The 24,824-nt window shown below is 39.9% G+C and overlaps 1 protein-coding gene across 7 annotated transcripts in view; it reads left to right on the forward strand.

Annotated features, from left to right (window-relative positions):
• The window catches only part of EPHA3 (EPH receptor A3), a 324,232-nt gene that overhangs the window by 15,009 nt on the left and 284,399 nt on the right, over positions 1-24,824 (forward strand). For all 7 annotated transcript variants that reach the window (XM_075908782.1, XM_075908777.1, XM_075908769.1 and 4 more), the window contains one exon: positions 8,534-8,598. In XM_075908782.1, coding sequence (XP_075764897.1) covers positions 8,534-8,598 — 65 coding nt within the window. The remainder of the gene's footprint in view (positions 1-8,533; positions 8,599-24,824) is intronic.

A 24,824-nucleotide genomic window follows, 5' to 3' on the forward strand; every position in this document is an offset into this window, starting at 1 on the left:
ATGAGGCATGTCTTCACCCTGGCCATGGCCCAACTTGTATGTTGGCAGCTGCCATTTCCACCCAGCAAGCGAACTGTGGGTGCAAATCCAAGCAACTGCATCTCCAGCTATATGCCTTCTGCCTGTAATATGGTAGTTAGAAGTGCCAGTCCTCAGATTTATGCCCATAGCTGTTTAAGTGTATAAAAATTCAGGTGCGGAGTGTCCTGGCAACAGGGAGGCTACCATTCTAAAAATGTATGTCAGTATGTGAACAGACTCCTCTCTGTCCCACCCCAAAACCAAATCCTGGCTAGGTTCCTGCTTCAAAGTGCCTTCTTTGCTTCCCAGAGATTTACACAGCATATTTCGGTTATGGGCATCCTCAGATTTTTTTTCTGTTGGATAGCCACAATAAGATTTTTCCCCATTGCTAGCATTTTTCTAATAAGTAATATTATTCCAAATTAGCAAGTGGGTGCCTAACCAGAGCAGATATTTACATGTATGCAGCGTTTTTTGTAGCCGTGTTGATCAAGGATTTTAGAGATACAAGATAGGTAGGTAATACTTCTCACCAGCAGAATTTGGGCCAAAAAAAAGATCTCTCACCTACTTTGTCTCTAACATTTGCATGGTATTATTTTACTTTACTTTAAATTGAAAAATGTTGATTAGTTGATTAGCCAAATCAGTGATCCTGCTGAATCGATTTCTTACCGCACATAACTGGGAAAGTTTAGTGACTAAGGAAGCTGCAGTTATCAAATCCTTGTACTTTAGATCTTGAAATCTGACTGTTGACAGGCTCTATCTTCTGGTTTTTATGAAGCAAGGACTATCTCAGGATGAGTCTCTTTGACACGCTACTTTGGCTAATTGATTTCCCTTCGGATGAGGAATGTATTTATTCGATATTTGGGGTTTACTATAGAAGTGTGAACCTCCCATCTTTCTTGATGTGCTGCCTCCTTCAGATGGAGATTCCGTTTCTGATTCCTTACTAGTTTTACTCTTTTGTCTTCCATGAAATTATTACTGATTTAGCCCGGTATACATGAGAATATGAACAGGTCCACAATCTCTGTTCCCTCTTCTTTGGGGGTAGCATTCATTTCCAAATTGAAAGAAGTTACTGATGTTAGTGTGCCTGTCTATCAAATCCTTTCATTTAGCTAGTTCCTCATCCTACAATACCTACAAAAACACAAGCCAGCTTACATTCCATGTGTATTTTATGTTCCTGTTCCAAGGTTTGGGGAGAGATTCATCCTTACAACTTGGCACAGCCTGTACTGAGGTAGCTTATATGGTTTCTCTTAAATTGGGAAGTCGATTACTCTGGAGCCCAAAGCAGCAGGCAGGAGGCAAGGCTCTTGGAAAGAACATGTTGTTAATAGACAGCATTGCCGGCACATTGCCATATGGCATAAATAGCCACAGTGTACTGTACAGTGAACAAGCCTGTTATATGAAAGGACTAAAGCCATTGAATTCCCAGAGCTGGGATTGTGATTGTTGCTCATTTGTAGATCACCGTGATATTTAAATACTGGCAGTCAGCAAGCATTTAGCATTGTTCTGGAAAACAGACGTGCCGGGGACTGCACTGAGGTGTGAGCAAGCTGCTGATTTTTATCTCGGTCTCACAAGAACATTTCTGCACTCATTTCTCCTTGGTATGTTATTGCTGGTTTTTTATGACAATTGTGTTCCAATAGCACTCCCCCGCTCCCTCAAATAGGGCATAAACTTTTTGTAGAAATGAAAAACAGTTCAAAGCAGCAGTAGCTGGCATTGTAACTGTTCAGCTGGAGTTCACGGTATGTGTCTCTCACTAACAAACTAACCAAAGAGTTAAATATTGCAAAGCTAGTAAGGCCGGAGGTTTGGAGAAATGAACAACAAGTTCTTATGGTGACATGAATAAGACTGGCTCTGCAGTACCAGCAGGCACTGAAATAGAATCTGTTACTGAGCATCCTCAAAGCTCAATGAAGTCGGTGAGAGCTGAAGAAACTGGGATCAGCAGGCTCTTATGGGGACCTGAAAGCATAGTCTTAAAACATTCATAAAATAAGCTTTCAGTTAGATAAATAATCCAACCATTTTAGAGGCACCAAGGCATGATAAGTTTAAGTGAGTTTCCTGAGATTATACAAGGGCAGTTAATAACTGAAGTGAGGCCCAGATGGAGCAACGGAGGGCAGGGGGGTTGCTCTAGCCCACTGAGGGTGGGGAGGCTGCTCCAGCCAAGCTAGACGCACCGTGCCATGTGGGCAGCAGCTCTGTGGAGTCAGGAGCTGGCCGCCTCGCCTTGCGGTTAACTGTATAACTGATAGTTTAATATCGGTTACACAGTTAATATTTGAAAGCATATTTTTACATCCCTAGATCATACAAGGTAAATCAATGAGAGAACTATAAAGAGACGGAGAGTTATGACTCTGTTTCTTGTCCTAACCATTCAACTCTTTTTTATTCTCCAAATTAATAAAATTGGGAGGTTAATAGCTTTATTCTGGAGATACCAAACATCTACAGCTCTTAGATTATACCGCCACTGACTTCTCTGGAGCAGGTCTTGGTTATGCTAATGGAATTCTTCATTGTAGTAATTTCTCATACAGTAAAAAAATATTGTCATGTAAAAAGCTTCACATCTTACCTATTTTTTTCTCAGAGTTTATGCATTTCACCTGATTTCATGTTCAAACACATTAGATCAAATTTAAATATATATTATTGTTCTTCATTAAGAGGCGTTTTCATTGAATATTTTAAAACCTACTTCTCTGCCCAGATATATACTAGCTGAAGATCTGGCTGGATATTATATTACATTTTATAAATTGGTCAAATTGATTTTACAAATCAACATGTGACTATCACGGTATATTTACCATCTAATAAAAACATCTAATTTACTACACATCTAATAATAAAACCTTTGAGATTATCTTTTTATGTGGGTCTCTAGTTTCTAAAATGTGACATTATTTTATTCGAATCCAGTAATTCTTTGCAAAAAGATTCAGGCAACAAATATCTAATTCACATTTTTATTTCTCTTTGTCTTTACCTTTCACGTTCTAGGAAAAGAATTTTCTCCCTCTAAATTTCTAACATGATGGAACATGTTGTGACACATGATGTCTAGTTATATCAATCATTTTCCTCTTGCATGCCTTTGTGCCATGCTTTGTGATGGCTGCAGCCTAATAAGGGCTAGCTGAATTAATTGTTTGCCCTGCACTGAAGTAGGTGGAAATGAGATTGTATAGTTTGCTCTTCCTTTGCCCTTAGGAAGAACGAGCTGCACATCTCACGCCTTTTTTCCGGTGTGTGTGTGTGTGTGTGTGTATATATATATATATATATATATATATAGTGAACAGGGTGTGTATGTGTGTGTGTGTGTGTATATATATATATATATATACAGTGTTAAAAAGTTGCATGTGAGCAGGGAAGGGGGTAGTGGTATATTTCTAGATAAAGGTACAGATGTTCATTTTTTCTGAGGAAAAAATAATCTTTAAAGTCTGTTTCTAAGAGGAACATGCTTTATCTTCAAATTTGAATTTGGTTCCTGGCAACAAAATTATTGGTGCCCTACATAGTAGATGCCAGACTGAGATTTTTCCCACTTCCTATATGAATCCCGTTAGTCAAATGACGACTGCACAATGCACAGGACAAGATGTTTTACAAGGACAGTCAATATCCCACAGGTGTTTTTCCTTTGATTGTTTCCCACCCATGCTCTCTTCCTTCTGAGCTCCCACCTTTTAACAGAAGAAGAAATTGATGTTTGGGATGAGTGGGGATAAGACCAAGTGAAGGTACATAGGGCTTTCCAATTTCTTTCTACTGGAGATGTAACATGCAGTAGACTTATCAGTCTATGCCCGTCCCAGAACAAAGTGATGTGGGATATACCAAGTTTATCAATAAGCTTGACACAAATTATCTGTTTTGGAATGACAGATCTGGAGCATAGCGTTTGCCTTCTTGAACATATCAGTATATAAATATTTGCAAGTGTTAGTGAAACAGGTAGGGTACAGGTGGAAGTAGTGTGTGTGGTTCTTCTTTTGGGGGGGTAAGGGAGAGGTGGAAGGAGGGACAAAACAAACTGGAGAGTAGATAAATGAAGACTTTTATTGCATTCAATCTGAGCAGTCAGAACTTGAATGCTGCAGATGATAACCTGGCTGCTACTGCTTAATATGTGCTTTTCACCACCTCATTCCTCTTTGGAAGACTTCCCACTTTCCCCCACCCCCCAGATGGATACTATTAGCTAATTTAGTTGCTATTTTTAAGTCTAAATTGCAGACTTTCTCTTGTACTGTAATTTGTTCATTCTAAGTTGGTTAATGCCATTGATACCTTGGGAATAGTGTTATATAAATGAATACTGTGTACACTAATGGTTATGACGGGGGAAACTTCAAACTTGTCATTTTAATTTGTGCTGAGGTAACGAGGCCAAATCAGACAACATGCAGATACCAAAGAAGGGGAACAATATGTGTCTGAAAGGAATTCAGTGAAGCCTCTTGTACATGCAGTCACGTTAACTCTTCAACTGTGAAATGTAGGTTACAGTGACTGTGCGATGACCATAAGCCATTTTACCTAGTGATAGCCATAAAATGCACAGGAAAATCCAGTGTGCTAGGTTTGGGTAGCTTTTCCTCCCAACCCCCATATGTCTGTCACATCTCTATGCTTTTCTCATTTCTGTCTTGTCTTGAAATTCCAGTTCTTTAAGTAATAATACTAGTTGGGGTGAGGTGCGACCAAAATAGTTATTGGTGTCCCGCGTGGCCAGTTCCTGGTGAGATGAAAAGGATAAAATAAACAGCTTTCAGCTGTAAAAGACTTGGGATTTTGCCGATGGACCTGAAGTTGATGCAAAATGATGAGACACTGTGCTCCTTGTGGGCCAAGAGTGTCACCATTTTGTCCACTGTCTCCTCCTGGTATGAAACCGTAATGGTTCACACTACAGTGTGGTAATTGTTGGGTACTGGGAAATTTTTCTTGGCACCCATCTAAAATAGGCAGGGAGGTATGTACCAGGACTCTCATTGCTCACCATTAGTATGACACAGGCAACTTTGTGGAGAATGACAGTTGGAACTGGGTGACTGTCAGACCCCAAGTACTTAGTCAGGATGATAGGTGGGGTTGCTCTGCTGTTGAGCTCTCTGACTCTAATGCCACTCCCCTGGGTATGGTAGAGGGACAGCAGATGTTTCCTCCTTGCTCCAGTGGATCCACACTTTATGGCAAGGGAACAGATGCTGCCAGCCTCTGAGTACGAACCTGGTCTTTATGCTGCCATGCTGTGCTGCAAGGATGCCAGCAGAGTTAACACTGGAGTGGTGTGGGAAAGTGTCCTACCATGATGGACAAAATAAGGCAGTCTTTTGAGAAACCCACTATGACTACTTTCTTCTATAGCATGTAACCCCCACAGTTGGATTGGAAAAGTGGCCTTTCCCGGCATCACGCTCTACCTCCAACTAGTCCAGTGAAAGGATGGGCTCCAGAATTGAAAACAGTTCTTGGCTGCTGGGGAGAAGGGATTCTCTGCTTGCCTGCCTCACATTTTCCTCCTCTTACTTCTCCTCCTCTTCCTCTTCACCAATGTTCTCCTCGTTGTTGGTTGAGGTCACTTGAGGCTCCTGGGAGATATACACAGAGGGTATGTCTAGACTACATGGCTCCGTTGATGGAGCCATGTAGATGAGGTTTCTAGAAATAGGGAAATGAAGTGGCGATTTAAATAATGGCTGCTTCATTTACATCAAAATGGCTGCCGCGCTGTGCCGATCAGCTGTTTGGCGGCACAGTGCGGTAGTCTGGACGCTCCGTGGTCGACAAGGGAAGCCCTTGTCAACCGCGGAGCGTCCAGACTACCACATTGTGCCGCCAAACAGCTGATCGGCACAGCACGGCAGCCATTTTGATGTAAATGAAGCGGCGATAATTTAAATCGCCGCTTCATTTCCCCTTTTCGAGTATACTAATTTACATGGCTCCGTCGATGGAGCTATGTAGTTTAGACATACCCAGAGTGTTTTGGGGTAATTGTTTTGGGGTAGTTGTAGGGTTGCTGCCAAGTATCTCATGCAGCTCCTCTCATAAGCAGCATGTGTGAGGGGCAGAACCAGAATGACTGTTCATATCCCTTGTTTTCTGGTACAATTGCCAAAGCACCTTTATGTTTATGTTTTACTTCTACGTGTCCTTGATATGGCTTTTCCACCATGCCCTGAGTAATCTTGGCATAGATGTCAGTGTTTCTTCTGCTGGATCAGAGCTTTGCCTGTCTTTTCCTCACACATCAGTAAAATCTACCACCTTATTTGTACTCCAAGCTTGAGCATGTTGGTGGCCTTGAGTCACTATGATCAATGAGCTCTCCACGATGATCAAACAGGAAGTTAAAATTCAGAAGTTCCTGGGGCTTTAACAGGGGAAGGGACTGTATCATGTCTATCTGGCTGCCATGAAGTGGAGTTGAAAGTTCTCTCCAGAGTGGTCACAGAAGAGCACAGTGGGATAACTCCTGGAAACCAATTCATTTGAATTTCACAATGCTGTGTTGACACTATCCCCATGTCAACCTCTAGATGTTGAATCAAGCACTGTGCCTCTCATGGAAGTGCAGTATAGAAGTCAACTTTATAAGCCACTTAGGTCAGCAGATGGGACTTGGTAATGTAGACACGTATATTATAAGATTGACTTAATGCAGCTTATGTTGACCTAAGTTTGTAGTGTAGACTTGGTCTTAGAAAAAAATGAAAAATCAGAATGTAGGTTTCTTTAAAAATGGGCGTGTAATTATAAGGGAAGTGCTTTCCACAGACCAGAGAGTAACTCATTCAGTGTGGAATAACACAATGGTGAAAATTATTATTAAATTATATATCCGTATAATGATGTGGTGTTTTTCCTCTATTTCTGATAGCATACACCTGCTTTTCCAACCCCTTTTCCCCACTGTGTGAAACCTTTTCAAAAGTTTTAATTGCTTCATTTTATTAGTAAGGTCCACAATTAAATAGCAAGTCCTGGAGAATGCCAAAATTAGTACGGATAGCTCTACTTAATAGATTTACAGACAATTTCAGAGGGTTTTTTTTCCTCCTAATCCCATTCCTTTCCTTTCTCTGAGCACTGATGCTTAGACCATCTGGTCGTGGGAACAGTGACAACCCTTCAGGCTTACAAACGGAACCCTACTACATAACAGCCTAACCTAGACTGTTAGAGCGGTTATTTCTTTTTGAAAGACCCATCATACTGAGATGTTAAAGCTCCCTTATGTGGAATGAGATTTCTTCCTTTTGTCATTGCCAATAGTTTATATATTTCAAACAAAAATCCCTAATTATAACTGATAAATGTTGGAGATGTATGGGTTCCCGTTGTTGTGTATTAATGTGTTTTATTGATTGGCATTGATACTTTGTAACTGGTATGCATTGATTAGTGTGTTCTGGTTCATGTTAATAAATGTGTAGTTTGTGGAACCATGTAATCAGTTACTTGTAGACTCTAATGCCGTAGTGTCCAACCAGTTCTGAAGCAGTAGCAATTCGAATGGCCAGTTGTGGCTAGTACCTAGTGTGTTGGACACCACAGCATCAAATGGAATAAAACTTGCTTTTTTTTTTTTTTTTTTTTTTTTTTTAAGCAGTATCCGAAAATAAGGGGCATTATTGGGTCTATTTTATAACACTCTTAGAACTTAAAACTTCATTTGGTTGAGTAGTTATTTTACATTTCAAAGCATCGCTTTTGCAGATTCAGACTAACACAGCTACCCCTCTGATACATTTCAAAGGTATTTCAAAATAAAATCTGTATTCTTCTAGTAGAAGGTTTAAAAAAAAGAATAACTCTGAGGATAGCTATGCAGTGACAGTCATCCTTAAGATGTTATCTTGAATTGAAAGCACTATGGTTTACACAAATCTAGTATTTTACTTACTACAATTTAGAAAATACTCCATTAGTGGAAGATGATTTGGGGAATCAATCTGATAAAAAGTAAGAAGGTGTAAAACTCTTAGTCATCATTTATGTTTGTATGCTAACTTGCATATGGAAATGTATGTTTTAATCAAATAATTTAAATTTTCACCTCTCATCTATATAGTTAGATATATTGACCCAAGTTTCAGACATATGATGGGAGAGCCTTGCACTGTCCACTGCAGATAAGTGTTCAAAGCTCCCCACCCTATTCCTCCCCCACCCCACTGTAATGAATTTTGACAGAGATCTTAGCCATTGCTTAGTTTTGCCAATTGTTTTAAAAGTTCTTCCTCCTCTGTACTTACAGTGTTTTAATATAAACAAGCTGATCCTTTTCATCTGCTTCATGTAATAAATAGTCAGGCCACCTGAACAAATCAGCCACTTTGTACAGCCCCCAAATAAACACATCTTTTAGTAGAGACTAACTGTGGTTAACTGGTTAGAGGCAAATGAAACTCATTCTTCTTCATTTTGTCTTCTTTTGTAGTTAATCTGCTGGATTCAAAAGCAATTCAAGGGGAGCTGGGCTGGATCTCCTACCCATCACATGGGGTGAGTTCACTAGACTGTGAAATGGGAAAATGCTGCTACAGATCAATGTGCTATTTAACTATTGTTTCCTCTTCAGAGAACGCTACACTGGGGCTCTTTGGAGCTTCAAAAATAGTCTATTCTAAACTTGAAATGAGGGTTTGTGCTGTATTACTATGGTACCTTTTCATTCAAACATACATCATGCTGCATGTAATCCCCATGGTGAGGTCACCCCTAATGGAAATAATTAAAGGGGTGGTACTTCCCCTATTTTATGCAAATTGTCTTTAAATCTTTCCTCCTGTTATGTGCATTTTTAACATGGAACTATTCTGCTTAGTGATGCTCTTAGATGAAACTAGGATTTTCAGCAGATGTCACAGTCTGTGTCCCTCCCTCCCCCCCCCCCCAAACTTATTGTAAAGGTGCTTTTCTCTCTGTGGTAAAATTTAGGCACATGTCTTGGTGCATATCTTGCGTGTTTTCTTGTACATTTTCTAATATTATCTTGCACAAATTCAACTGGATCTCTTATTTGTAACTTTGAAATTGTCCAGTGTTAGGATTCTTAACCTTCTGGCTTTTAAACTTTTTGAAGCAAAAGAGACGTATATAAATTCTGTCTGTTTGGGTTTTTTAAATTTGATTTATGATTTACTAAACGGTTTATCTCTTTGTTGTTTGTTATTACAATTGCTAAAGGAGAGGTTACCCATTTGATAGCTGAAACTTTTTTATCTACTGGGAAATCATAAACTTCAGTATTCCTGTTTCACAAAGCAGGATGGTTCACTTGAGTAGATTTTTCAAAATATTCTTTGCACAGTCAATTTTAAAATCCCAAGTTATGAAGCTTCCTCCCTCTCTGTTGGAAATGTAACCCACAGCTTAATATGTGTCTGTCAGAAAAATTCCCCCATATATGCAGTCTAAATATTCCTTTCTTAATTTATTTCCATTACTCCTCGTTGTGTCATGCTCCTGGGTACCATACTAAATTATTCCTCTTCATTCTCGGTGTTTGTCCTATCCCCTCTCACCTGTAAATTAGAAGAACAATGGGAAAAAAAACAAACCCAAGAGCCGTTTGGAAATCTAATACACTCTTTATTGCTGTTTGAGTAATTGAATGCAACAGTAAAGCACCTGGGGCCAAATTCTCTCCTTGGATTTGGTAGAGGCTTCATTTGGCATTGCACACATGCATCTGAGGGCTCTATTTGGCACACAGCAGATGAAACAATGTAATATTTTTCAATTGGGCTGAGTTCTGTGTTCCTTTTGCTTCCATATTATTGATAGTTTTGTGAAAAATTCTACTTAAATAGCCATTTTGCTTCTTGCCAATGGAGATATTAGGTTATAGAATTTAAGGTAACTCCATCTCCTTTGTCTGCCTTTCTTCCTGCCACATCTTGAATTTGACCAAATGCCCAATCTTTTTAGCAAATCCAACCTATCACTGTCCTGTGATTCATAAGCTTGTCTGGAGGAGGCAGTGATATAGTTTGAGTCAAGATTCTGGCATTTCTGTGAGTATAATCTGACTTAGATGGTTAACATGGGAGTGAGAAGATATTAGTGTGTGAAGTCTCACGTTTCCATGTTCTGTTGGGCAATTTAAAATATTAATAACTCTTGCTGAAACAGATCATTTGTCAACTTTATTCTGTGCATCTGTTTTGTTTTATGGATGTTCCCTATCACAACTCCATGTTCTCTGTGGGAACCAGTGGGCACTGAGCACTCGTAAAAAGGAGGCCAATGGCTACTTCATTAGGTGGTTAAATGGGAACTGCTGGTTGCTGGGCTAGAAAATCTGACTCAAACCTCATTATAAATAATGCAGTATTAATTGTACTTCAGTGCACGTTGTGCTGCACCTCCTCTACCCAAATTTGCTTGAAGTATATGGAATTATGACACGGTATGTATATAAAATGAAACTGTGTAACGGTTTTTCAACCCATCTATTAGCAAGATAATTTTTTTTGTTTTTAAAAACCCTCTGATTTTTAATTTCCAAGGACAATATTCTGTTTTTGAATGCTAAGTATAGTGATGAGCTTCCTGGTGCTGACTACTTCTGAAAACCTGCCCATATATTTAGATGCCAAGATGACAGTTTAATATTTTAAAAATCTGTCCCCAAATTTGTGTCTGATCATCATGCCAAAATCTGGCCCCTGGACTTAATGCAGGCCTGGGAATTGCAAAGGCCAGAGCTTTGCTTCTAATTCTATGAGGGTATGTCTACACAGCAGATTTACTTTGGAATAGCATCCATTGTTCCAAAATATCATTATGCGCTGTCTATGCAAGAAGCCTGTTGTTTTGAAATACATTTGAAACAACAGGCTTCTTATGCTGACTTCCTGTAAACCTCATTGAATGAGGATTAAAGAAGTCAGTGGAATAGCTATTCATTTCAAAGTAAGTGATGTGTAGACAACACCAAATTTCAAAATAAGCTACGCCATTTGTGTAAACCAGGGGTGGGCAAAAGGGTCTCCACAGGCCAGATCCAGCCGGCCAAGTGGGTTGATTCAGCCCACAGAGGCTAATTACAGCCTGGGGGTGGGGAGAAGTGCACGAAGTTTCCTCCGACCTGCCAGGAGCATGCAGCGCTTTGAAGTGCTGTGCACTCCTGGCAGGGTAGGAGGAGGCTTCACACGCTCCCCCACTCCCTGGCTAATCAGTGCCTGGGGACGGGAGGAGTGTGAAAAGTTTCCTCTGTCTTGCTCTGCTCTGCGAGGAGCACATGGCACTTAGAAGTGCTATGTGCTCCTGGCAGGGCGGGAGGAGACTTCATGTGCTCCCCTGCCCCCAAGCCCTGGTTGGCCTGGGGGTGGGGGAGCACAGGAAGGCTCCTCCCACTGCCAGGGGCATGAGTGCCTAGGAAGAACCTGGGGGAGGGGGCAAAGGAGTCTGCCACCCCCAGACCACTCACCAGAAGGATCCTAGCCCCACCCCTTCTGTTTGAGTCCCTGCCCCTTCTAATGTGGCCTCAGCAAAAAATCATTACCCACTGCTGGTGTAGACGTAGCTCCAGTGGCTCCCTCAGTAGTTTTGGTCAAGTTGTCTTAGTCTGCTTCTCCATCCATCCTTCGGAGATAACAACACTTGCAACTCTACCTCAAAGGACTGAATTAGCTAATGAGTATGAAGTACTTTCTGAATAGCAAGTGTCCTGGAAATGCTAAAAGGTATTGTTTGTTTGATCACAGTGCCTTAACATAATAGTTTAAAATGTTTATACAGAGAAAACCTCTGTGTGTCCCTAAGAGGCCCCACAAAAATGTTTTCATTCTGGAGCAGGATGGGTAGGAGTAGAATCCAAAGTTTCCTACTGCTACAGCCACAGACTGTTTAATGAGTTACTTTGGTGAGCTGGGTTCCCGGGACAGAACTCACCATTTATTTCCTAAACTCATCAGTTTCTGGTCTCTCCATTGTGTATTTTTTTTATTATTATTATTTTGTTTTGCAAAGCTTCATTTGATTCTTTTGGCAGCCGCTCTGCTCTACTCCACTTCTCTCTTGATCTCCCTGCAGCTGTGCCTCTCCTGCCTTGGATGCCTAAAGCAGCAAGAGGCAAAGCAGCTGGCAGAGGAATGATACAAGGCATCATGACGGCTGTAAGAAAAACAGGCTTGCTAGGTTACCCTACCAGAAGGGCGTGCGTATCCTGTAGTGCAATTTTTTAGCCTTCACAAGTCAGTGTTGGTTTGAGTAAATCTGCCTAAGCTTTTCCTGCACGTGCGGTTCCTACCTACCATAATATCCATGGGGAATAAAACTGTACAGTACATATAGAATTGCACCAATGTGCTTATAAAATAATGACATTCTTAGGCTGAAGTCAAAGAGCAGTAAATTTATTTATTTTTCTTATCACGGGATGGTGGTAAAGAACCAGACCTCAAACCATGTTTCTTTACATATTGTGATATTTTAGGCCTAAAAACTGAAATATAAACTTAAAAAAAAAAGAAAAAGAATCCTCTGTAGTATAACTTTATGCCATAAAAGTGATGTAATAACAGGAAAGTTGAACGGCAGTGGAAAAGGGAAACATTATTTGTACCGCTTTAATTAAACCCTGTAAATATATCTGTCAGACAGCTAACTAAAATATGAACTTAAACTTCAGTGGGGGAAAAAAATTATAATAAAGATGTCACGTCATACTGAAGCATTGCAAATAGCGAGTTGGTGATTTACAAGGTAAAACTGATAGCACTGCACTTGAGGCTGTGATTCACAAATGAGGATGCTGGTATTGTGCCAACTCTTTTCCAAAATCCAGCAGCAGTATTCCCATCAGAAACCATAAATGTCAATATGTGGAGGGAGGTTACTTATATAAATACCCCCCTACCCCCTCCCCACATACCCCATCCAGTGATTTATCAAAAGGTAACCAATAGAGATTTTTTTTTTTATCAGGTTAATCATTTTGCCTAATTCTGGAAAATGACTGGAAGGGGTTGTCATGCTCAGTATGCAGTGGCACATCTCATTGTAAAATCTGATTTTACTTGGGGTTATAGAACAGAAGCTGTTAGAAATGCTTGAATATTTATATTAAGATTTAGGGCTCATTGGTATTCAGAGATCTGTGTGTCCCACATAACTCCCTGATGGCCCCTGGTTAATAATATCACCCTGTATGAATGTGATCATGGCTTGAGCCATCCCATATGTACATAATCTTGGCATCAGTGACACTGATCTTGTCAAGCTAATTCAAACCAGTTCAAGACAAACCTTGGCCCAGCTAGGGGGCAAAGAAACTGAATTTTTAAAAAATAGAGTAGCTAGGTTTGCTTATGTTTGAACGTGATTGGCAGCAGCTACAAAGCCTGTATCCTGCGCTGCCACCACTAGCACCTGCATATGCAACCTTTTTGTACTGTCAGTCAAATACCCATTCCATTTCTATAGATTTCATTAAAGGGGGAAAAAAGAAGAGCTACTTAGTCTTTGCAGCGTATATTATTGATATGCTGATTAAGCATAACGCAACTGATCATTAACAGCAATTCACGTAAATTACAGCAGCACAGATGTGGGGGGTTGGGAAGATAAAAAAGCAAGTGACTTTTAGTAACATACAATACAAATGTGATGGATAATTCATACAGGACAAAAAGAGTAGAGTCCAAATCCTGTTCTGCATATTCATGTCACTAGTCATATGAGTTTCAGGGTCATTTATTGCATAAGTAAGGTGACTAGGATTAGACCCCTGGTTAGTGTTCTTTGGTTCAGTAAAAATTAATCTCAAATACCTTTATGTACCTTCCTCATGACATGACACAAATTCAAAAAATACAAGATGTACTGCAATATCATTAGGGAATGGCCTAATGTTTAAATATTGCCATTGGTGTGTTTTGGCTAAAATGTATTTGTTTTTACTATAGTTAAGGGGAAAAAAAGATAAAATCAAAGATAAAACCTGTTTATCTTGTCTTTTTGTTCATAGCCATAGAAAATAGCCACTCCTCGCATATATCTCTAAATATAGCTATAGATATGATTAATATGTCATGCCTATTTGTGAATACATTTGTCTTGCATATAACCAGAGTTAACAAATTATGGCCAAAAATTTCAAACTTTGCATGCCTGATGTAAAGCACTTAAATCAGCTTGATACCTGAATACCAGCAGCTCCATGTTGATTTTGCTGTACTTGCTCAGAACCACTGAAAATCATGAGGTTCTGAGGTCTCTTATAGATGCAAGGGACTTACTATAAGCACTTGAAAATTTTGGCTTGAATGTGCCCATGTATCCCTTGCCCTCACAATCATGGGCATATGGAAAAGAGAACCTGCAGATCCCAATTCAGGGGCCTGTGGCTTGAGTGGGAGGGGGAGAAAAACAGCATTTCCCACTGCTTCAAAATTTTGGTTTCCCCTGCTCCTGCACTATTATAGTCAGTGAGAGATTTTCCTTTGATTTCAATGGGAGCAGGATCAACCCTTAAGTCATTTTCCTCATTCTCATTATTTCAGATTTTTCAAAAAGCTAAAAATAGTCTGTCATGTTGGAATCTGGTCCCACGTCCCTTTTTCCTTTGTCTCTCAGGAACTTACATGACTCCTCCCATTGCTGTTAACTTGGCATACCTTAAAATCTGGGCTGGATTTATCTCACAACACCCCAATGAGATAGAGAAAAAAGAAGTGTCCCCATGTTACAGATGAGGAACTGAAGCACAGAGTAGCTAATTGAATTGCCCGTGGTTACGTTAGGACTTAGTTTTGGAGCAGAGAATTAAACCCAGGTTTCCTAAATCCTAAGCTAATACCCTAACTACAGGGTGATTAAGGAATAAACTAACAGGTTCCCAATAGGAAAAAATATTGGAAGACACATTTCACACTGTATCCTTTATTCATGCTCATAGTTCCCTAGTCTTCACTGACTTAAACCCGCTAATTCCTACTGAGGCTCTGATTCATATAAGACCTTAACTTAAGCATGTGCTTAACTTTACCCTTGTTCAACATTGATTATATTGATTGATTTTAGTGGAACCATTTAAACACATGGCTCAGATTAAGCACATGCTTAAGCAAGTTTGCTGAATTCAGGCCAGAATAAGGAAAAGCTGCATGTGCTTTTCCTGAGACCTTTTCCTTTTAAAAGAATGCTGTAAAACGACTCTTCGCGCCCCCCCCCCTCATTTTTACTTGGGGAAAAACAATATTTCCATTACACCAGAATGCTATCTTTGAGATGACAGCCCCCAGCTAAACTTGTTCTGTTTCCTGTCTTTTGCTGACATACTTGGCACATGGCACCATGTTCAATTTCTGGTCTTTTTCATGGGATTTGAGAGAGAGTGACAGAAGAAGAATCTGTGTAAAATATGCCTTTGGTTGTCATTCCTGACGAGATGGAGGAAGGAGATCTTTGTGGTTGCATTTGCTTTTGCCAAAACAAGTCCTGGTAAAAAAGCAATTGATCAAAGAAACCATAGGGAAGGGACATCTACTCAGATACATTTTTCTTCCAATATTGTCATTAAAAACACAGAGTACTCTAGCCACTGCAAGATCCTGGGTCCACATGGGAGTTCTGAGCTTGACTACGCTATGAATCCTGACTGGGTCCTTGTCTTTCATAGCAGGCTTTTGGATGAAAAGAGACAGTCTTCGTCTGAGTTATCTATTGCTAGGCATTTAAAGCTGATGGATACCTTGATCCCGAGATTCACTCTCTGGTCTTGGACTCTCACTTTTTCCTCTCTGTGTACTTACAAAACTCAGCTGGGTGTAGTGGGTGTTTTTATTAAATATTGGTAAAGCATTTCAAAGATTAAACAACATTCCAAGAAAGCTCGTTATTGTGTAAGACAAAAGATTGAAATAGAGAAAATCTACTTTATTGTTAAATATTTAAGTATACTACCAAATGGAAAGAGGATATATTTAACTGTCCAAAATAGTGTCTGCCTGTTCCCTAGTAGTAGCAGTTACTTAGCTCTTATTAAAATTGTGTATTTGCTTTTTCGGTTCTTATTGTTACGCATGAACTGTGGTTTCCCAACAATTTTATATGCTGTATAGTGTCGTTTTAGCTTTCAGTGCTTGTGGATGATGTCTGAAATGCAAACAGAGTATTTTGACAACTTGTTGTCAGAAAAAAACCACCTGGGATTCTGTCTTTGTGAATCACACACTAAATGTTCCTTCATATGCTGAATAGTTGATTGAAGGAAATCAACTTTTTTGACATACGTGTTCTGTGATTTTTTTGATTACTTGGAAATGTGCTGTTTGGGATACATCTTAAATATTGCATATTTGCTTTTGAGCTGATCTTCTGATTAAATTTGCGAACAGTGTTAAAAATCATACCCTATATATTTTGTAGTGAACTGAAGAAAAATATATATAAATGTGTGTCTAAAGTCTCATTCCTTTGGAATGAAGTTTCATTTTTAATATTAAGGCAATTTTTAGTATCTCACATCTTTAAATAAAGCCTTTTGCTTTGCATTCTTGTGAAGTCTTTAAATTTTCCCTCAGCATTTTAAACTAATATGTCATTCATTTAAATTGTCACAGTCATGAGTCAGATGGCAAAGATGATTTTTTTTTTTTTTGTCTGTGGTTTCTTCATTTAACTAAATGGTAGCTGAAGTCAGTCATGATTGTACAGTAAAGTCTTCATCTTCATAGTTACTATAATTAGGAGCTTTAACTGTAGGATATGCAATAAGATTTTTTTTTAAATAGTTCTCCTGCATAAACTTGAGGGTAGCATCACTCTTTGTCAAATGCATGTTTGCAGCTTTTTGAAGTTGGCTTTGGTGCTGTTTGACTAGCATGTTAACTTCATTTGCAAAGATCGGTTTTTAGAATAGGAAGTCTGGGCAAAGATTTGCCACTTAAAAATGACATCATTGTTGTTTTATCTGGATCTGAAATCTGGGAGAAAATAACTTGAACATTCAAATAGATTTCTGAATTATTTTTCCAGTGCTGCGAAGTGAGTGCATATTAACGAAAAATGTTAAAAAGCTACTAAATTCATTATATTATTTGACTCTTAGTAAACTCTGACTTGAATCTGTGTTCCTTTGTTTATTAAATTGAGTGAATTTCAAATTCAATAGAATAATAAAAATGTTTTTATCTTCCCACATTTTTGATAACTCTGTGGAATAATAGCAAATTCATTTTTATTCCAATTCAGATGACATTTCACTCGGCAAAGATCTATTATTATTTTCCTTTTTGGACATGAGCCTTTTTCAGTTTATCAACACACTGCTTCAGATTATTTGCTTTATTTCTATTTTTAAAAAGAATATTCTATAAACCAAAAAGCAACGAAACATGCAGGAAGTGTGATACTCTAATTCATTTTTTTGGAAAATATTGAAAGTTCAGCCTGTTTAATTGGTTATGCAATCAGTCATACTGCCACTAGTATAATAGGATGTTGCAGGTTGGGTATCATTTTTCTCTGATTCCAAGAAATGTAAGATTCAATGTCCATTCCAAGGCCCAAAAAGATTTTATTTGGAACTAGTATTACATACATTCCAGCGTTCTATTTTTCCTTTGAACTTCAAAGCTTAGAAAGAGTATCATTTCCTTTGTGGGCAGGAATTTTATTTCTCTCAGTCTCAGGATAAATGCAGAACATTTGTGGTAAGTTATCAGAAGAGAGATGACCGCGGAATGCTTTTTTTCTTCCTGAAGAAACGTTTTCCATATCTTTACATTTAAATGTCTCTCCACAAACAACTAATCCAGTCACTTGTGAGCACTAGTTGGCATGTGTTGTAGCAAAAATCAAAGATTATTTTCCTAAAGGAGCACTTGGAGATAAAAGAATAGTTTACTATTGGTGGTGATATACTGGCAAATAATGGAATTGATAATACAGTCTTCTGGGCCTGGGCCAAGTAGGGATTCTCTCTGCTTCAGCTTCTGTGTCTATCAAGCAATGCTCATTGATTAGGACCTGATGACAATCACTATTAATGATCAATTTGACAATGCAGCGCACCATTTCTTCCTTCACAGATACTATTTCCCTCCTTGTTGCAGTCCAGTTCTGCCTATTAATTGATGAGGACTTCTGTAAACATTTTAACTTGCTTTAGAAAATGCGAGACTAGAAAGTACATCTTCTCCATGCAGGTAGCATCATAATTTATAAATGTTCTGGAGCCAGCCTGGTTGAAGACAAGAGGACAGCACTTTATGAAGTTCCAGAGCAGTTAGCTCAGCCCAAGTCTTCTCAGGCTTCTGACAACAGCTAATTCAGTCCAGCAAAATCTTACTCTTCCTCAGAATCCAACACTGAAGCTAGCAAGTAAAGTATTTTTGAATGAAGCCCTCGGTGTGTTATCAGCATTAGAATAGAAACTTCTGGATCAGAAATGAGAGCCTCTATGGCCTGAGCTTAAAGAATGAAATCTGTTAACTCGGTAGCAGGCAGGTTTATCCAGCTATCTTCCTCCGATAGCTTTTTTGAAAGCAGGTCTTTCGAAAGTGAAAGTAGGCTGGATGTGGGTTTTTTTGGGGAAAAAAACCGTTTTTGAAAAACCGCATAAACCTCTTTTTTTTTTTTTTTTTTTTTTTTTTAAGAAACAGGTCCAGACTACTTTCACTTTTGAAAGATCCGCTTTCAAAAAAGCGATCGGAAGAAGATACGCAAATTCTGTAGTTCAGACGTTCCCACTGCCTTGTACTCTAGTTATCCCGAGCAGCAGCCACAGACAACTATCTCTGCTAGGGTATGTCTACACTACCCCCCTAGTTCGAACTAGGGGGGTAATGTATGCATACCGAACTTGCTAATGAAGCCCGGGATTTGAATTTCCCGGGCTTCATTAGCATAAAGCCGGCTCTGCCATTTTTAAAAGCCGGCTTGTTCGAACCCCGTGCCGCGCGGCTACACGCAGCACGGGCTAGATAGTTCGAACTATGTAGCCATTCCGATCTATCTGTACACACTATCTGTATCAATATGGCTACATAGTTCGAACTATCTAGCCCATGCCGCGTGTAGCCGCGCGGCACGGGGCTCGAACAAGCCGGCTTTTAAAAATGGCAGAGCCGGCTTTATGCTAATGAAGCCCGGGAAATTCAAATCCCGGGCTTCATTAGCAAGTTCGGTATGCATACATTACCCCCCTAGTTTGAACTAGGGGGTAGTGTAGACATACCCCTAGTGTCCATCAGTTCTTCCTTCCTTGCGCCTGCTTTTTGGTCTTCTGCCATCTAAGGGTTTGTCTTCATTGCAACGCTGTTTCGAAATAACTAGTGCTATTCTGAAATAACTTAGTCCGTGTTTACATAGCAGGCAGTTATTTTGAAATAGTATCAAAATACTGTCAGGCTGGAGGGCTTCTTACTCCGACTTCTGTAGCCCTCATTGTACGAGAAGTAAGCGAAGTCAGAGGAAGTGCGCTCCATTTCCAAATAAGTGCCTTGTAGATGCTCCCAATTTCGAAATAAGCTATTTATAAATAAGATACACAAGTAGCTTACTTCAAGTTAAGCCCTGCAGTGTAGACACACCGGCTCTTGTGCTTCTCTCTGCTATGCCCCTAGCAGTAGCTATCCTACCTAGGCCTCATAGGATGGTAAGAATCTCAGTCTCGAAATTCCTGCTCCTTACAAACACTGCCTCTCTAGGGCAGGGATTGGAAGTAGCAGAGGCTTGTGCTAAGTTTGGTGTTTAGAACAGACAGCCACAGAGAAGTGCAGATATTCATCAGATGTATGGGGAGGTGAGACAATGTCTTGAGTTTCTGCGTGTGGGGGCAAAGAAGGTGAGCGTGTGTGTTTAAAAAAAAAGACATGCAGAATGATCATCAGCTGCTAGTTACTTGATATACACAAATACTCAAATGCTACTATGTGATTGGTGACCTGGGCTCAGAATTGTCCGTGGGTGAGTACAGGCAGTTGATTCAGTTCTTCCTCAAATAACTGAAAATGGATGTTGTTTAGACTCCAAGGAAGAAGTTTGGAACAGCACTGTGCACACAATCTTTGATTTTAAAACAAAACAATATCAAAATGAAAATAAACATTGTACGTACGGGACATACAGGCTAATATAATGGACGCATCAGATTTATAATTTCTAAATGTCAGCTACATTATATCTCCTGTAGAAAACGGAAATGCTTATCATAGCTGTCAAGGAATCTTCTTGCCCTTTACCCATTCTTTTCTGTTGTAAGGCCAGAGTGTTATACAAACTCATCAATAAAGCTAGCTTTTAACCAGCACTCCATCTATGTTTAGCTCTAGCCAAGTTTAACTGATACTTGTCTACATTTTCAAATATGATTTTGCGTGCCTCAATTTTTGAGACCCACTTATAGTTAACTGCTGCTAACATATATTGGTGATGCCGGAAGTGCTGTGACTGAGGCTGCAGCATTTAAATTAGAACCTATTTATGACTCACAAATTCATATGAAATTATTCCTTGCTTCTAAAATTTCTCTCGTGTGGGTGACACAGATGATCTAGTCTGGGCTTGCTAGGTTTTGATGCCTTGCTCATTACCATGCTAGTTTCTGTGAGGGACAGGCTTGCAGGAAACTCCAGCTGTGGATGGATCACAAGTATAGCTGCATGGGCATTGACTCCAGTTGAAGGTTTCAATACAGAAATTACTTTCACACAGCATTCCATTATAAGCCCTCTGCCCCCCTTGTGGCTGCTATTCAACAATGGGGGGAGGGGAGGTCTGACTAACAGCAGTTTGGTTTCTGAAGCAGTGCAGATTGCATAGGAAAGAAGAGACAACTGAACACGCTGGTTTTGCACAAGAAATATGCAAATGAGGCTAAGCGTTGAATATCGTCGAGCCTCATTTGTATAATTAACGGGCAGCCACTTTTTGCGCAAAAGCCTCTTGTGCAAAAAGCGTCCACTCGTTAATTATGCAAATGAGCCTAGGCGATATTTCATGCTTAGCCTCATTTGCATATTTCTCGTGCAAAATCAATGCAGTGTAGACACAGCCTATATGTCAGGCCCTCCTTGCTAAGATTTTTACCTCTTGGGTTTAAGGCTCCACTTTTTCTGAGTTCCTGGAGACTTAAGAACCCATGTCCTACACTCATGCCTTACCTCTTCAGATAAAGGGTGATTTAGGGGGCAATTGGCTAGAAACTAGAAAGTTTCTTACACCCTTTGTCTCAGCCCATGAATTTCTCCAAGTTAGATGATCTAAATCATAGTCTCTGCCCAAAAGTGTGTTTTTGTTTTTCTGAGGTAAAGGGTGATGGGAGTTTATTTTTGTAAAGGGAAATAGTTTTTGAATTGCATGTTTGAAAAAATAAACAAATTTCTCGCTGTAAAGAAAAGGACCACTCTTCTGTTTACATTTGTCTTACACAAATCAAAAACAGTTGAATGCAGAAATGTGGCAAGTCAATAGACTTCACTGAGGGAGTATGTTCATGACATTGTCTGAATGAAAAATAGTTAGAAATTAACAACAAATTTTGGGAGAAATGAATATTGGACACAAGTGGAACCTGAAATTAAATTGTTGGGCTGCTCATGTGGTTGAGAGAAGCTTGGATTTGACTTTAAGTTTGACTCAAATGCAAAGAAACATAATGAGCATGCATGATTACTGTCAAAGTGCATTCTTTCTATTGCCTATGACCTGTAGCGGTAGGCCTGCACCAAAACTTTTAATCTGAAAGTCTTAAACTTTGCAGGATTTGAGAAGTCCCCAATTTATAGTTCATGTCTCACCTAGTACAAGCAGTAATGAAAACTCAAAACATCTCGTCCCTCAGGATTCTACATACCATATGTCAGCACCTTCTAGGACACTCGGACTCTGTCAGTTCTCTCCTGTTCTTGTACCACAACAGACATTCCACTCCTTGGTCTTCCCAGCAGGAAGCCCCACCACCTCTTGGCTGGGTCCATCCTTGTCTGAGGAGCATCCCTCATTCCTCCTGCCCTTCTCACAGTTCTTCCAAATCCAGCTCTCTGGGCTATGGTGATATCAGTGGGTTTAAACTCCTCTGCTGTTGCACCCTTAGAGCCAGTAGATACCTCCCTATGCTGCTCTTTGTGCCTTCAGGGCCCTCCCACCCTCTGGCCTTGGCTCCAGCTTGGAAATGCCAGCCAGCTGCTGCTCTCCTGCCTTCAGCCTTTTCCCAGGAACCACCTTCTGTTTCTTGGAGGGACCTTATCCAATACAGTCGACTGTTGTTTTATCTGTGATTATTCTCACCTGTTTCTGACCAACCCAGGCAGCTTTCCCTTGCCTCTTTTCTTTTTCCTCAGGTCTGTGCTCTTCCAACTCACTGGGTGTCTTTCTATTTCTGATTTTTCCCTGATCCTTTATCACCTTCAAGTGTGGGCCCTCACATCTAACTGGCCATATGGTAATGCTGGCCCTGGAACTGGACCTACTTCGTTCATAAGAGCCAGCCACCCTGTGACAAATGAAATCTACCAGTTGAGCCTCATGGCTAAACTAATGCTACTGCTGAATATTGAGCTTTTCCATTTCCTGATGTTTGTGCTGAGCTGTGAAACCTTAATGTTGCATTAATATTTGTGTTGCCTTTATTGCTATTTACCCGTGAAGGTAATTTAATTTCACTACAAAACCCGTAGGCCGCTGGAGTGTTTTGTGGAGGAGCTGAACTCTGCCCCTCCTTGCTAACACTGTAATTCAGTGACATCCATTCAGGAGTAAATGATTTTTCAAATGAGAACATTCTCTTACAATGAAATCATCTGCAGAGGTGAACATTAGCAGAATTGATCTCATAGTCTTGTTTGGATTGGGAAGGGCGGGAGGAGAGCAGCAGGCAGCTCACTAAGTGAAAGTACAGCCCAACTGCAAACCAACCAACTGCAACACTGTCCATCGGCATGGACCATCTGAATCTCTATTAGTTTGTTGTACGCAAAAGAGCTCCTCACATGACCTAAGGGCGTGAGCTTCCTTGAGATGTAACCATGTACAAATGTTGCTTGTCTATTAAAGAAATGAGGGTGTGTGGGAAGAGAGGACAATAAAGTAGGGCAACAATTTGTCACAGTTGTATAATTGCAATTGTCATCCTGATGTACAAAAAATAGGATAAAAATACTGTTTTCTGAATGCAAGCCACCCCAATTATCTCTGTTTCTTGAAGGCTGGCAGATTTATTTAAACTTTTTTTTCCAATATGTGTTGGAAGCTGGGAGCAATTTTGGGAGTAGAAGTAAACCTGGGGAGAGAAAATGAATGTGATGAGAATCCTACCCATGGGGCTTCTGGGGAAATGCTAAGGCTATTTCTACAATACTAAGGCTAAGTGCTTTATCAGTCTAGGAATACTACATAGATGTAGGTGTGCTACACCAGCAAAATGCTCCTTGTATAAATGCTGTTCTACTGGCAAAACTGCACTTTATACAGATACAGTAAAACCACCCTTGAGAGAAACAAGCTGGACTGGTAAAAGCTCAGTTTTCCCAGAATAAGTGAATCTGTGCTAGGGATGTCTTCTGGCACAGCTGTATCAGTCAGAGAGTAAACATCTTTGTCTCTGACCAGTATAGCTGTGCTGGCAGCAGTCGGTGGTATAGATATAGCCTGCCAGGTACTTATATCACTGCAGGTACATCTACACTGCAAGCTTATTTCAGAAGATATCTTCCGGAATATTTATTTCAAAATAGAGCATCTACGCTACAGGGAAGCCTCCAAATTAGTCTGAGGCAGGCTCCCCTAATGTGAATGCACTATCTCGATTTAGAGCCTCAAGGGGCATGGGGAGGAATAACTTAGAATGGCCCTGGTGAGGAGCTGTTTCGACATAGCAGTGAAGCGTCCACACTTCCAAAGAATTTTTTTGGAAGAGGCGTTATTCCTCGTAGAATTAGGTTTGCCAGCGTTGGAAAAGGCCTTGTTATTTCAATTTTCTTTTGAAATAACACAATTGCTGTGTGGACACTAGTATTGTTTTTCCGGAATAACGTCCGTTATTCTGGAATAACAGTGAAGTGTAGACGCACCTTGAGTCATGAAAATTCAGCAGCTGTTTGAGCAACGCTCGTGAAGTTGCTGGCTTTCCAAGGCAGAGGGCAGCACTGAACCAAATCATGTATTTGGTGAGACCAATTAATACCACAGATGCCCTCACAAATTATTGAAATGTGTGAGGCTTACTGTATTTGACCCTGGAACATTAGTGACTAAGACCTACATACAGACAATGAAGCCTTTTGTGGCTGAGTGTCATGATTCAACCTGAGGAGACTGAAAAATGGCAGGGATCTACTTAGAAGTTATGCAAGGGAACAAAATATGGTGTGATCAAATACCAGAGTGTCTCTGTTTAAAAATGAATATGAGGAATGGCAGTATCAGAGAAGAGGGATCAGGATGGTACAACAGACAAAAGCATACTGTTGGATTATTTTTGAGTAGTCCGTATAGCAGGACTGTTGGGCAGCATCTGCCATTGTGTTTTATGTTGTATGTAATATTTGCATTCAATTGCATCTGACATATTTTGAAGTAATTTTTTTTTAAAACCACATGTATTGTAACTGGTGCATACAGAGGTATTTACAAACATTGGTCAAACGTGATGTGTGTTTGTTTAACCTAGTTTAGTATTTGAGTTGAAGGCATCACAATGAATGAATGTAAACAAGTTCTGACGTGCCAAGTTGTAGTGTGTTTGGTGAGGGAAGTCAGTCCACTTAGTGAATAGG

Source organism: Pelodiscus sinensis, chromosome 1 (genome assembly GCF_049634645.1).
Source record: "Pelodiscus sinensis isolate JC-2024 chromosome 1, ASM4963464v1, whole genome shotgun sequence".
NCBI classification, from domain to species: domain Eukaryota; kingdom Metazoa; phylum Chordata; order Testudines; family Trionychidae; genus Pelodiscus; species Pelodiscus sinensis.